General features: G+C 43.5%; 1 protein-coding gene across 4 annotated transcripts in view; it reads right to left on the reverse strand.

Annotated features, from left to right (window-relative positions):
• The window catches only part of rapgef4a (Rap guanine nucleotide exchange factor 4a), a 346,899-nt gene that overhangs the window by 285,335 nt on the left and 45,411 nt on the right, over nucleotides 1-16,153 (reverse strand). For all 4 annotated transcript variants that reach the window (XM_078552090.1, XM_078552089.1, XM_078552088.1 and 1 more), the window contains exons 2-3: nucleotides 10,973-11,115; nucleotides 2,571-2,659 (exon numbers count right to left, since the gene is read on the reverse strand). In XM_078552090.1, coding sequence (XP_078408216.1) covers nucleotides 2,571-2,659; nucleotides 10,973-11,115 — 232 coding nt within the window. The remainder of the gene's footprint in view (nucleotides 1-2,570; nucleotides 2,660-10,972; nucleotides 11,116-16,153) is intronic.

The following is a 16,153-nucleotide window of genomic DNA, read 5'->3' on the forward strand; positions in this document are numbered from 1 at the left end:
TATGGAGGAGCACCCTGCTTGAGCTGTCTGATCTTTGCTTCAACAATAAATCCGGTTGAACCATGTGCCTTATTATATTTATGTTCTGCTGCTATTTTGGATCCCCTGCCATGGCTCTGGAAAATAAAACCCTGGTCTCCAGCAACCATTTTTTCAGTCTATGGGAATTGTCTAACAATTTATAACAATAGACAGCCACAAAATAAATATAATATAATAATATCTAATGGATGCATCCTGGATTTAGACATTCATTTACATTATGATGGTTCTGTAGGCAGAAACCACCTGAAAATTAATGGAAATCCTTTCGATTGACGTGAAGCATGGGATTGATGTGAAGTGATCTGATGCTGATGTGAATGCTATTAACAATGCCCCGGACTCTTGGGCACCCTGAAACCTGAAAATATTCTGTGCCCTATCTAACTGCTACCTCCCTTTTGCAAGGAAATTGAAAATTTTCTTCCTCTTCCACACATGAAGAAGGAATTTTAATCTCCCCACCTGGCAGGAATGGGGTAGAATGAAGTTAAAATAGCCTAGGAGTTCTTCACATGCACCTCCCACTCAACCCCTGACATTGCCATCTTAACCATGCAGCTTTTTTATGCAGTCAAAGCATCCACAAGAATCAGGCGGGTAACTCAAGAACGCATGAAAACAGGACCCCAATGCGATTTTAACAGGAAATAATGGAAATGCCAAAGGTCACAGAATCACACGGCCCATCGAGTCTGCACCGACACGTGAGAAACACCTGACCTACCTACCTAATCCCATTTACCAGCACTTGGCCCATAGCCTTGAATGTTATGACGTGCCAAGTGCTCATCCAGGTACTTTTTAAAGGATGTGAGGCAACCAGCCTCCACCACCCTCCCAGGCAGCCCATTCCAGTCCTTCACCACCCTCTGGGTAAAAAGATTTTTCCTCACATCCCCCCTAAACCTCCTGCCCGTCACCTTGAACTTATGTCCCCTTGTGACTGACCCTTCAACTAAGGGGAACAGCTGCTCCCTATCCACCCTGTACATGCCCCTCATAATCTTGTACACCTCAATCAGGTCGTCCCTGAGTCTTCTCTGCTCCAATGAAAACAACCCAAGTCTATCCAACCTCTCTTCATAACTTAAATGTTTCATCCCAGGCAACATCCTGGTGAATCCTCTCTGCACCCCCTCCAGCGATCACATTTCTTGTGGCAGCATGGTTTTCATTGCATGCATGCTGCACATATGCATGTGGGTTGTGCAGTGGAGTTATGAGCGATGTCATCAGCGGATAGCCCTGGTTACCCAATAGCTACATTTTGGTTTGTCGTGGTGACTCAAATGCAGATGGCATAGCAGACTGCCACAGAATGAAGGCATCATGACTGCTGCCAGGGTACCAGGCATTGGCCTGCATGATTCACTGCATATGGTCATAAGGCCAGCTGCAGATTGAGCGAGTGGATTCCCTCTCAGTTGCAGAACCTCTCAGAGTACATCTCAGAATGCAGTACCCGAAAAACATGTGCTCAGTCAATGGCACCCTGAACCATAGGGAAGCCTGCAATCCTCACAAAGCCACGTGCTGGCTCCACCGGCTTCTCTCTGGCAAGAGGGAATGAAATGTAGCTCAGGTCTTTTGGAATACAAAGCCTCAGTTACCTCTCTTATGTAACAGTGAATGGCAATGTGGGAGATGTTGCAAATATCACCCATTCCAGGCTGGAAGGAGTTTGATGCATAAAGGTTCATGGTCACCTTCACAGGCACTGGCAATACCACCCTTGCCCTGCCCTGAGGCTGCAGTTGTGGTTGTAGCAGGTGGCTTATTTCAATAAGGGTGCCCCTATTAAAGTGCAGATGTCTGACAAACTTCTCTTTGTTTATGTTCAGTGTAGGTGAATTGGTCCCTAAGCACCCTGGGCAAACATGGTCTCCCTGCTGAGAGTCCTTCTCCCAAATTTCCTCCACCCTCTTCCAGAAACCTGTCCTGCTCTGTCTGCCCTCTATTCATTCTCCCTTTCATGCCGCAGTCGAAGGAGAATATACACTGCTGCACCCATGTGCAAAATCTCTGATGTCAGGACAAAGTCCTTCTGCATATGTCATCTCACTCTCTGTAGACTTTAGCAACTTTACAGTACTCCAGAAACCACCAAACCCTTCTATAATCTCAGCAACAATCAATAGAAGTCAATCAGTAGATAACCTATAAGTACTGAATTATCCCTTTAAGTAGCACTGTGAAGACTCTTTCTAGTTAAGGAACATGAGTTCAGCTGTTTAAGAAACAGCATTAGCTGGAGTGTTGAACTCTGAGCTGGCAGAGCTGGAGTCAGATCAGTGCTACACACTGATTGGTGTCACAATCTGCCGATTCTGCATACTTCCAGCAGATGGTCCTTGCACATGTGCTGCTGACTTCACCAAAATGGCATCTGGATGACTCATGCCAGAAGTCTACGGCACACTGCAGATACCATTTTGGAACCAAAATGGCACTCATAGTGCTGAAAAGCTGGATGCTAAGGAGTCAAATTTCACGGCCAGTGCATTTGAACAAAACACTCCCTTTACCTGTTGGTTGGCTGTTTCTGACACTTTAACATCCAAAGATCCAGCAAGTACAGCATACCAACTTGTCCCAATGTCTCCTTGTCGAAACACTATGAAGCAAAAAAACAAAAAAAGGTAAAACATGATACGAAATTGCTCTCACTAACACTTAACTACCAATTGACACATACAGAAATATTTGTAAAACATTCCATGTGCCAATATTTTACTCCATGGTTCTGGGCGGTCTTTTTCCTGGTCTGGATAATTCATTGAAAAATAGAAATATGTAGCCTTTTATAGCACAAGAGGAGGCTGTTCTGCCATTGTGCTCAACTAGTCTTTGCTACTGCAGTCCAAAAATAATCTCACTGCTCTGCATTCTCCCACACCCTGTATATACCTGTGTTTCAAATATTTATCAACACTTGCTCTTCCCTTAAAAGATGAAAATCAGGAACAATTCTTATTTTGTGTGAATCCTTGCAGAATTTTCAAAAGCACTAAATAGATAAGAATTAGATAGATCCCCACCCCAGGAGGAACAGTATGTATAAGCAAAACCAGAAGCAGACATGTTGTGCTTGAAAAGGAGAAGCTGACCGGTTTCAAAATATTAACACAGGATTTTTGTCGAGTGATGGAGGTGGGAATGGGGTCTGGAATGACAAGAAGTTAGAATTTTTTGTAGTAATTTTGGATTTGCAGTGTCTTTCTGACCCCACTCCATTTTTGTGTGGCCTTTTCATGGGTCGGGATGGCCTTGGCTTGATACCCTGCAAGCGCTTCTTCTGAGATCGGGTCAACATTGTGAGCCCTAAAGGAAATTTGAATTCCTCCCCTGCCCCCCTTATTTTCATATGCTGATATAGGTTTTAAAAGCCCTAATTAAACCTGCCTTTTTGGAGAGTTTGTGACCACTGAAGGAAAACTGCTAACAGGGACACTCTGACAGGTTACTGTTAAAGATTTTGGTACTTCAAATGTCACTATTAGATGCTGTATTGTAATGTTTCAACTGCAGTAATTCATCATAGAGCTCTGCCCTGAAATTGAAATACATTGACAGCATTGTTTAAGTGGTGAGATGCGTTAAGACTACTTTTACCACAGAAAAAGAGAGTTTTCAGAGGGGCTTATTGTGAAACACAAAAGGTATGGTTATGACTGTGTGATATATATACGGGATCCGAAGTGTATGATGGTGGTGGATTGGATAAGAACTATGGGAGTTCATAATCTACCACATGGGCCTGAACAGCCATTCTACAAGTTCTTGTCCAAGATGGTTCATGCAGATATGCTGCGCAAGAAAATCTGATTTGTAATGCATCACCACTGGAAATAGGCCATGAAGAGGTTGGTCGCTACTTTTCAGAATTTTCTGACACACGCTACATTGCAAATGAGGAACTGCAGGTTCAGTATCCAGATGACATGGTGCTGACATCACAACTTGTGGAGAAGGTGTATGGCCACTCCTGAGTCATTCTTCAGGAAAGAGTGAAGCGCCTCAATAAGCATGTACATATTAACTGAACAGAATAGACCAAGTGAGTCTCATAAATACAGGTTTGGAAATATGCTGTAAGTACATTTCAACAAAGTTCCATTATCATTCAATCATTTCAACAATACAAACAGGTTTACTTCTTACAATTTTCAGGAAAACCCACCAGCCCAGGTCTTCAGTTCACCTCAGCTATATATCCAGTTACCAGATGTAAATATATAAATAATAGTGCTTCCCATTAATACTATGTATTGTTCGCATTTAGGCTCTTCCGCTACTGGAGGACATGCCATACAGTGGATCAAAACTGTAGAAAAATGTGCTGGGAAACCCTCTTGTCATATTTTGGACTGTGAGTTAAATGTCTGGAGATCTTTCATTTTGAAAAATATGCCTCGCTGTTGAAAGTTAAAAAGAAATTAACCGCCTGCTCTACTTCATTAATTGACAGCCAATCAGCTTGAAATGGAAAAGACACCCACTGATGTAGCTTAGAAAAAAAAAGGCCTTCTGTTTTTCAGTTTCAACAGACATCATTGTTTACATTTCCAAGGGTTTGTCTGATTGCTGGGGCAATTATGAATACTTGGCTGTGTTTCAAAAGCTCTAGAACCATCTATTTCAGTCGGGAGCTGAGTTCTGTTGACTGTTTTAAGAGGTTATTAAAGGATTATCTGCCTTTGAAGTGGTAAGTGAATAAATGTTTGTGTCACGAGGCTGTTGTGCCGCTCTATTTTTTGAAAATGTGACTTTCAACTTACTGGAAATTTTGCAATCTGAACTGGGACAGAGCAAACTGCTTAAAAATACAAGGCCACATTCCAAGGTGAAGGTGAGAAACAAACAAATCGCTCTCAGGGGATTGTTAAGAGAGAGGCATTTCTTATAATCCAGACACCAATCAAAACTCGTCACTCTCTAAGGAAGAGAGGTTAAAAATGCAAAATATTGGATATTGAAACAACAGCTGCTACAGACAGACACACCCAAATCCTCTTGGAAATGCACAATGGGTGAAGTATTTCAAGGCAAGGCCACTTGAGAGAGATTACAAGTGACAGAGGCAGTGTCAAAAATGTCTTCAGCAGAGGAAACAGGCTCAAGGCTGCTCTCTCTCCCTCTCTCTCTTTTAGAATAAGTGTGTCGCTTGGTTTGAGAAGCCAACTTTATCAGGATCTTACCAGCAAACTAATGATAACCCCTTCCATCACTTTGGGTGTTGGTGAGGCTGTACCTGGAGTACTGTGCACAGTTTTGGTCCCCGTATTTAAGAAAGGATGTACTGGCATTGGAGGCAGTTCAAAAAAAGATTCACCATGCTGATTGGGGGTGGTAGAGGCAGGAACCCTCACAACATTTAAGAGGTATTTAGATGAGCACTTGAAATGCCATAGCATACAGGGCTACGGGCCAAGTGCTGGAAAATGGGATTAACATATATAGGTGCTTGATGGCCGGCAAGGACACGATGGGCTGAAGGGCCTGTTTCTGTGCTGTATAACCCTATGGCCATAATACTGCCATTGGCGTGCAGGGGCGGGCCCAACACGCCGACGTGCAAAATGACGCGTGATGACGTCGGGCATGCGTCCCGACGTTATTGTGCGTCATTTGGATATTTTGTTCGGCGGGCGCATGCCGGCCGTACTGTCAAAGGCCTTTAGGAAACTAATTAAGCTAATTAACAGTGCTGCCCATCCAACCTTAAGGTTGACGGGCAGGCGAAGAGCCCAAGCAGCCTTCGAGCTTTTCAGGAAACCTCATCCATCATAAATAAAATTTATGAGACGTACAAACAGGTCCATGCTCATGTGACACTGTCACATGAGGGATCATGTTTAAATAAATTTTCAGATCATTTATTAAAAAATTGTGCTATCAACTTAATCTCCCTGAGGGAGCTCCATGCCTCAGGGAGATTCCTGCGCTCTTTCGTGTGCATGCATGAAAGAGTGCAGGCTCTGGCTCTCCCTCCTCCCCCCGCCCGCACAGGTAGCGCTGAGCACTTCCGGCCATGCATCAAGCTGGGCAGGCCTTAATTGGCCCACCCACATTAAATGCACCCGCTCCCGCCCAGCCCAGGTAAGTTTCTGGCCTATGACTGTATGACTTTATTGATGAACGAGATTACACTGATGGGAAGGTAATTGGCTGGGTTGGATTTGTCCTGCTTTTTCACATTGCCGGGTAGATGCCTGTGTTGTAGCCGTACTGGGACAGCTTGACTAGGGGGCACGACAAGTTCTGGAGCACAAGTCTTCAGTACTATTGCCAGAATATTATCAGGGCCCATAGCCTTTGCAGTATCCAGTACGTTCAGCCATTTCTTGGCATCACGTGGAGTGAAACGAATTGGCTGAAGACTGGCATCTGTGATGCTGGGGACCTCTGGAGGAGGCCAAGATGGATCATCCACGCAGCACTTCTGGCTGAGGATTGTTGCAAATGCTTCAACCTTATCTTTTGCACTGATGTGCATTTGTTTGTATGTTACAGTTAAATTGGCTAAGCTAAAAACCTTGAAGGATGTTGTGAATCAAGAGGCTAGGTTCATGGAACTAAGAACAGAAGACCCAGTAGGGTGCACGGGAAAGACAGACCGACACGTGTTAAACTTGCGAACTGTGCCATACCTCGACCAGTGAAATGTTAAGTATCAATCTTTATTGTCCAGTAATTTTTACTAGTTTGCATCCTAAATTAATGGTTATCCATTTTGCCAATAAGGTTCCTCGAAAAAAAAATTCTTACTCTGGGGTTTAGTATAGAGTCCAGATCCTTGCACCATTCATCCCCATTCAAAGGAGTCATCAAATTCTTCTGTCTAATATAGGCTCATTGCTTTGGATGAGCTTCAAGCTGTGATACTGCTGGGAATATATTAGTTCTCATAGGACTCTTGCTTATTTTTAACTGATGTATTAGAAGTCAACCTAATTAAACAACAGGAAAAATATATAATTCATGTATTCTATTCAGGGGTGTCATGTTAGAGTGGGGCTTTAGGCATGACCGATAAACATATTGGCACATGACATAACGACCATAGTAACTTTTTGGCAGTCTCAATCCGCCTAAAAGTTAGAATCATTACTTTCAGTGCAGCATTTTCAAAAAAATCTCATAAGGAATTAGCACTGATTCACCGGTATCTAATATGTAACATTCTCATTAATTACCTTTTGAACTATTTTAAAATGCAAGTCACAACAGATGTTTGAAATTATTCAAAAATATAATAATTACGAAAATGATTGTAGATTGTATTGCTTATTGGCCTCGAGTCAGTTCTTGTTTTTCTCGCTGTCAGCTTCTTTTTTAAAATGATAATTTTCCATAACAATAGAGACCCTTCAGAATAATCTGCTATCAATACAGATCGCTAGGGGACAAGTGTTCCTAGATAATTATACCAATGTACCTATCAATATGTGATGACAAAGGGATAATGAATCTGAAACGGAACCCTTAGGTGTAACTTCTTTTGTAGCACAAGAGTGAATAAATACATTAAAAATCTGTGCAGTGATTTTAAAGCAATATGCTCATTCAGACATTGACCTGGATTTCCCTGAAAACTTGCACACCATTGCATACAACATTATTCTTCTATAGCTATTTTAGGAAATAGTGGGACAGACTTTTCTGGCCAAATAATGCCAAGTTTAATGTGATGCTGTTATTAGTGTCTATATAATTCAGCAATTTGTGGCAAGGAAGAGATACCCCGTGAATTGTGAATTGTCACAAATTATTGGTTGATTTGCACGGCTCTGCCGTTAGTTTCTCAAAAATAGCAGCTCGCTTTCAACCTCAGGAGTTTCAGGAAATTGCTGAATTTGTACATTAATTACAAATTAAACTCAAGGCAGAAAGCTAGAGCTGATTCTTAACAGCGTAAGGACCCTTTCAGGAATAATGGAAAATTAACTAAAGTCAGTTTGAAAAGGGCACGGGGAGCGGCGGGGACTTCAGTTTAAAATGAATCGCTGCACCTCACAGAGGGCTCCCGGGTTTTTCTTGCTGCTTCAAATGCCTTCTCTCCCCAGTGAGTCCATTCCTGTCACAGTCCCCATGCCCAACCTGATCCTGCCCACTCCAAGATCCATGTTAAACTTCCTATCCCCTCCAACGACTCCCCAGATGATCTATTCCCACCACACCCGGACCCTCACCCTCCCACCGCATCCCATTACCTTCTTTCACAGTCACAGTGCTCTCCCACCACCAGCACGTCCGTTTTCCCCCATCAAGTTTCCAGCATTGTCACCACTGACCCCTCCTTCTGAACATTTCCCCACCCACACCTCCCTACCAGCAAAGCTTCTTGGTTTCCCCCCTGCCCCGCGCCCCCCTCCCAGCCAAGTGTGTTCTGTCCCTATCCGCATCTTCCAGCACCCTCCTCTATGTCTTCCCATACCATCCTGCTGCCCCCATGTCTTCCAGCACACCCACCACCCCTCCCACCCCGGGTTATTTCCTTGCCATGCGCCATACCTGGTCTGATTTAAATAACGTTAAGAATATGCAAATCCGGTTCCTGACCACCTTCAGTGGGAATGGCGATCCACCATGACAGTCAGGAAAGCAAGTTCCCGCCTTCACTTCTCGCCGTCAGGAAACCGATTATTTTCCCCCTGCCACATTCTCAACTCCCACTGCCACGAACCCTGCCGCTGGCAGGAGGGGAAAATTCCAGCCATTATAACCAATGAGAGCAGAGTAATTGAGGTCCCGTATGCCTGCCACAGCCTGATGAGGACCATGATCCCTGAATGAGGGAAAGGCTCTTTAAGAAGCTTCACCTTTAAGCAGAAGGATATGGCCTCTTTAAGAACCTCTACTTCAGAAGGTAATTGCAACTGGCGGTGGAGGGCGGGAGGGTGAGGGCGGTGGGGATCTTTCCTCAGACAGCTGAGCAGATAAGAGTGAGGTTCCCAAGAAGCAAGAAAAAGACCAGGAGTTGGAGGAGTCTTCCAGGAATAGTTTGTAGGAGAAAGGAAGCTTCAGATTGGAAGGGAGTTTGACACTATTTATTGTTTGGGAATGGCTAAGGCCCTTGAGAAGTTGTTAGTGAGTGAATAGAAGGGTAGGTGTGTGAAATGTACAAACATTCTTACTCATAGATTGTATCCCAAAACTATTTTCTCAAATAAATCTATCTAATTTGAATTTCATAGGGCAGGATCTTCTGGTTGCTGATGCGTAAAATGGAACTCCTGACGTCACCCTGCGTCATTTCCATTTTCAGGTCGGCGGCCTACTGAGGCCATTGAAAAACGAATTAAGGTCGTTAATAGACCTGTCCATCCAACCTTAAGGTTGGCGGGCAGGCCGGGAGACCTGGCGGGCTTCGGAAAAAGCATGAAACCTCATCCACAGACAGGATGAGGTTTCATGAGGGTATTTACATTTTAAAGAAAGGTTTCAATAAAACTTATGGACAGGTCCCAACTCATGTGCCAGTGGCAGGGAAAATTTTTAAGCATGTTTAATTAAAGTTTTAAATCAGAGCTGATCTCCCTGAGGCAGCACTTAGCCTCAGGGAGGTCTGTGCGCTCTTTTGCGTGCATGCGCGAAAGAGCACACTCCCAGCTGAGGGAATTCCCCCCCCACTTGCACAGGGAGTGCTTCCTGGCAGACGTCATGCTGGGCGGGCCATAATTGGCCCACCTACGTAAAATGGCGGTGCGTCCCCAATTGGGGGTGGCAATCGGAGGCACGCCAGCCCGCACCTACTCCCACATTTCCACCCCCCCCACAAACAGGGGGAAAATTTTTCCCATAGTGTCAAAGCAGACTTGCATCCTGAAAATTACTGCCTTTCCAATGCCAACAGGAGTATAGATGGCAAGACTAGCACAAAAGTACTGGCAGGGCAGATTAAAAAACCACGAGGAACAATTCACTACCTGGTGTAGTGAGATTCCATTGTTTCATTTGTGCACCTCCTGGACCCCCAGGCTGTGTTTAATGTAAGAACCAACAATCACATTGTTAACAGGTTCTTATGACTTACTATCAGTCCTTAGTTGCAAAGGCAGGATTAATTCACATTCACGGTGCAAGTCAGCAGTTTCAAGACATGCAATTTACTTCAATGGAAAGGCTCATGCCAAAATTGCAATGTTATTGGTTCGATGTGGCTATAAAGCAGGGTGGTGCAAATTGTCCAGAAATTTATGGAGAAGTGAAACTCTTCTTTGTAAAAACAAGCAATTTTGTGACAAACTAATAATGGAAAAAACCTTGTTCTTCCACAAATTTCTTGACCATAAATTTCCTGTCAACTTTGGCAAAACAAAGAACTTGAGTACATAGTGCAGATCGAACCTGATATTTTCTTAATGTCTTGTACATCTGGCTACTAGGAAAGAGCAGAGTCAGTTATTTTAATCTAGTTTATGATTTTTAATGAAAAGCATATAAGGCTATAGTTTATGAATGTGTCTTCCTAGCACAAGCTCTTTATCTGCCAGGTGCATATAGATGCAAATTGCTTATAGAGAACACATAAATTCCTGATCTGTGCTCACGGTAGATGAAGTTCCTTGGCAGGAATATATAATTGTAACGTTTACCCTTAAAACATCTTGGAGAGCAAAATAAAATGTAAAAGATATAACAAATAAAGCAAAACAAAACCCTGTAAAATTAAGAAATATAAATGTTCTAAATGAAAAATCAAAATCATTAAAAAAACAATTTCACACAGACATTAATTGGCATCCAATGTCTTTCTCTTGCCATTGGATGGAATATACTTTTAGTTGACCTTTGAAACCAGTGTATATCTTAAATGGAAAACAATAGCTCACATAACCTCCAAATGTGGCAATTTAAAAAATAACTTGGGAAAGTCAATTTTTAAGCAAAATATAGTCATAATAATATCAGTGAATTAACTTACATGTCACACCTTTCTCCAGGTTTTCATAGTACCCACACAAGCAGATCTGGTACAAGAGATTGGGATGAAATTTCTCAAATGCCTTCACTTCTTTTAGCCGCGTAAATATAATATCAACATCTTCACTAGAACGTTCAGCAGGTCTGGGAAAAAGAAATCATTTGTACCGTTTGACAGTCTTCACCTGGATAGCTGATCAGTGAATAACAGAAATACAAAAGGAGTTTCTATCAACAACTATTTTTCAAAGAACCTGATAAAGGTTTTCGTAAATTATGATTGATAATCAACAGTGTATGTCTTTCCATTCATTTGCATAAACACAAATGACTATTTGTGTACTGCATATTATAAAATCTTTTATTGTTTTTGTCTCTGGCCACAGTACTAATATTAAATACAAAATTAATAAATATGAAATTTAATGCCGGTATCAGCCATTTTGTTTCAAAGTAATTTTATATGTAATTTTGAATTTTACTAACAAGCTAGAGTTTTTCATGGCATAGGTAAGGACTAATATTTAAGAGTACTATTTTTCCAATTAGTACCTCTGCAGACAATATTTGATTATCTATCGGTACTGTGCAGGGGATGTAGAAAGATTTATGCTCAGCAATTCTGGGGGCTTCTAATTACATCTCTGTTCCATACAGCCTGACCTCTCAACTATCAAAAGCTGCATAGCCTCAAAGTAACAGGCAAATTATAAACAACCCTGAATATAAGCCTAAGACATATGAAAACAAGTAATCAAGCTTAAAGTAAAATGTGACACAGCTTTGCAGGTTAAGCTGTAGGGTATAGCCACTGGCCACAAATTCCAGAGTGCCCAATTTTGAGGCTGCGGGTATGATTTTTATGCCCAAATGCAGAGGTCTGGAGAGCCCTTGATACTGGGTCTCAGACCTTAAAAACATAAGCCAGTGTGCACCCGGCAAACACGAACAAGTTTGGGCGATGGCTCATGCTGCAGAGACCCTCAGGTAAATGGGTGGGGCTGGGCTCGGACAGAAATCTAACACAAGGCAGAGATTGCTGGCCTCAGGCAGAGCAATCAGTAGATAGATGGGGATCGGTAGCTGTGGTTATTGTGGGATTATCAGCAGTAATCAGCACGGAGGGATAGTGCTGCCAACTGCTGAGATGGATCTGCATTTTCTCCACATGGGTGAACACTGAGTTCAGAATTGGGGCCTTCCTGCCGGTTAGCAGCACATTGTGCTGTGCAAGTTCAGCATGGTGGTAAATTTTAATCTGGAATTAAACACTAGCCTCAGTAATGGTGACCATGAAACTATCAGATTGTCATAAGAACCCATCTGGATCAACAATATCCTTTAAGGAAAGAAATCTGCCATCTTACATGTGATTCCAGACACACACAATGTGATTGACTTTTGGCTGCCCTCTGAAATGGCCTTGTACCCACTCAGTTGCACCAAACCGCTGCAGAAAAGTTGAAAAGCAATAAAATCAACCAGAATTGATCTAGGCACTGGAAACGACGATGGCACACCCTATCCAGTCGACCCTGCAAAGTCCTCTTTTCTAACATCTGGCGACGTGTGAAAATTGATAGAGCTCTTCCGCAGACAAGTCAAACATCAGCCCGATATAACAATTCTAACCAAATCTTACCTTACAGCCAATGTCCCTGACACCTCCATCTCCATTCTCTGGTTATGCCCTGTTCTATCGGCAGGACAGACCCACCAGAGGTAGTGGCACAGTGGTTTTTATCAGAAGGGAGTTGCCTTGGCATTGACTCCCAACCCCATGAAGTCTCATGGCACAGGTCAAACATGGGCAAGGAAATCTCCTGCTGGTTACCACCTACCCAGCTAATGAATCAGTACTCCTCCATGTTGAACACCACTTGGGAGAATCAATGAATTAGAAAAAGCGCAGAATGACAGAATGTACTCTGCATGGGGGACTTCAATGCCCATCACCGAGTGGCTTGGTAGCACCATTACTGACCAAGCTGGTCGAGTCCTGAAGGACATATCTGCCAGACTGGGCCCGGTGATGAAACAGTGAACAAGAGGGAAAAACCTACTTGGCCTCATCTTCACCAACCTACCTGTCACAGATGCAATTGTCTGTGAGAGTATTGTCACACAGTCCTTGTGGAAACAAAATGAACATACCATCCACTGTGTTGTGTGACACTGTGACTGTGCTAAATGGGATAGATTCAGGACACGTACAGCAGCTCAAGCAGTGAAACGATGTGGTCCATCAACAGCAGCAGGACTGTAGACAATCACAATCTGTAACCCCATGGCCTGGCATATCTCTCACTCCACCATTATCATCAAGCCAGGCGATCAATCCTGGTTCAGCGAGGAATGCAGGAAAGCCTGCCAACAGCAGCATCAGGCATACCTAAAAATGAGGTGCCAACCTGGTGAAGTTACAACACAGGACTACATGCTTGCTAAACAGCAGCATGCAATAGATAGAGCTAAGCAATCCCACAACCAATAAATCAGATCAAAACTCTGCAGTCTTGCCACATCCAGTTGTGAATTGTGGTGGGCAATTAAGCAACTAATAGGGGGAGGAGGCTCCGCAAATATTCCTATCCTTCATAATGTGGGAGCCCAGCTTGAGTACAAAAGACAAGACTAAAGCATTTGAGCCATCTTCAGTCAGAGATGTCGAGTGGATGGTCTGTCCCGGCCTTCCTCTGAGGTCTTCAACATCACAGATGTCAGTCTTCAGCAAATTCGATTCACTCCATGTGATATCAAGAAATGGCTGAAGGCATTAAATACAGCAAATGCCATGGGCCCTGATAATATCTCAGCTGTAGGACTAAAGGCTTGTTCTCCAGAACTAGCCACACTCCTAGACAGGCTGTTCCAGTACAGATAAAATGCTGCCTGACAATTAGGATATTGCCCAGCTATGTTCTGTCCACAAAGTGCAGGACAATTCTAATATGGCCCATTACTGCCCCATCAGTCTACTCTTGATCATCAGCAAAGTGATGGAAGGCGTCGTCGACAGTGCTATCAAGCAGCACTTACTCAGCAATAACCTGCTCACTGATGCTCAGGTTGGGCTCCGCCAGGGCCACTCCACTTCTGACTTCATTACAGCCTTCGTCCAAACATGGACAAAAGAGCTGAACTCAAGAGGTGAGGTGAAAATGACTGCCCTTGACCTCAAGCCTGGATTTGACTGTGGCATTAGGGAGCCCTAGCAACGGGAGTCAGGGAGCAAACTCTCCACTGGTTGGTGTCATACCCAGCACAAAGGAAGATGGTTTTGGTTACTGGAGGCCATTCATCTCATCTACCACCTTTCAACATTCACTCCCTCCACCATTAGCACCAAGTGGCAGCAATGTGTACAAGATGCACTGCAGCAACTCACCAAGTGTCCTTTGAAAATAACTTCCAACCTGCAACTTCTACCACCTAGAGGGACAAGGCAGCAGATGCATGGGAATACCACAACCTGGAAGTTCCCCTCCAAGCCCACACATTATTCTGACTTAGAACTACATCACCATTCCTTTACTGTTGCTGGGTCGAAATCCTGAGCTCCATTCCCAACAGCACTGTGGGTGTAACTACAACACATGCAGAGCAGCAGTTCAAGAAGGCAGCTCACCATCACCTTCTCTAGGGCAATTAGGGATGGGCAATAAATGTTGATCTTGCCAGTGATGCTCACACTCCTTGAAAGAACCAAAAAAAAGTTCTGCAGTGGTCAGAAATTGGAAACAAGTTCTGCAAGAAGTACAGGACCCTAATTTATATAAATTATTCTATAGTTAAACTGTTCCCAAATCCACCTCTTCCAATATGCCAGTGACACACTGCCCTGAATTTTCGCAGGGACGGAAAAGGTCTCCAGCTTAGCTAAAATGGCACCGGAGCGCCGATTCCCAAGTTCTGCCCCCAAACCTGGCACCCACCATTTTCGCCAGGGGAGGAAACGGGGGGGGGGGGGGGGGGGGGGGGAGCAGGTTGAGGAAAAGGTTTAAAGCTGCTGGAGTTATTTGGAGAGTTAGGACACCCTTTTGGAAAGGTCCAGGTACCACTTTGGGAGAGATAAGGTGCCCTTTCCAAAAGGTACGGTGCCCTTTGGGAGAGATAGGAATAGACATAAATGTAGGTAACAAGTTAATAAGCTCTGTGGAACTGTCATACTTTCAAGCCTTTTAATTCTCCTGCCCTTTGAATATTTCTTTAAATTCTAAAAAATCAGTTCTTGCAATTTCACAGTGGGGTGCCTGTCAGTTCACATTTTGATTGACAGCTCCAAGTAGTTATAAATTCTTTGATGTGGAGCTACAAATACGAATGTGTGCTTTTATTAGTGATTAAGTAATTGAATGAATTGTTTGCTTTTATATGGGATTAAGTAGTTGGAGGAATTTAAATATATTGAATGGGTTTATATGAATGAGAGTTTTTTTTCAATAAAGTCTGCAATAGACACTTAGAACTTTATTTTATTTCTATTTAGAATGGCTCCTGAGGTCTGCCCATGGCGGATACTGGGTGAGTTGGTATGGAGAGTGTAAGGGCAAAGGGTAGGAATAGGGGCATAGATTGGCATGGAGGGTATGAGTGATGGGGTCATAGGTTGGCATGAGTTGACATGGACAGGGCATGCGGAGTATGTGGGGGAGTGGTAGGGTGTGAGGTGGGTTGGCTAGAGGGCTGTTTTTGTTTTATTCTTTTACTTACAAGTCATGGAGCACCAAGGTGGGCCTCTCACACAGTCCACCTCAACACACTGCAGCACCTGTGGCTGTCTCCAAACTCCTTCTGGAGGCTGAGGGCCCAACTCCCGTTAACACTCCACCACCGCCCCCCCAGCTCCCCCAAATGAAAATTAGAACACTTGGGGAATTTCCCCAATTCTGCGCTCCCGACTCGAGAGCAAAAATTCAGCCCACTCTGACTGGAAATGTACATATGGATCCTGCCTCCCATATTAAAGGCTGTTTTGCAACTATAAAATGTGTCCTGCATGGTTGAAGTTCTAGGCCAATATTCCTTCAATTTCACCAGGAGAAAAATAGAAACAGATGAAAGCCCGAACAGGGAGACAAGTGGCAAAGGTACGAGATTTATTTTCACAATGGGGACGCACCCCAAGTCCGAAAATATTATACTCAGACACTATATTGCATTTCCAGTATTTTGAAATCTA

This window comes from Cetorhinus maximus, chromosome 11 (genome assembly GCF_964194155.1).
Source record: "Cetorhinus maximus chromosome 11, sCetMax3.hap1.1, whole genome shotgun sequence".
Classification (NCBI taxonomy): domain Eukaryota; kingdom Metazoa; phylum Chordata; class Chondrichthyes; order Lamniformes; family Cetorhinidae; genus Cetorhinus; species Cetorhinus maximus.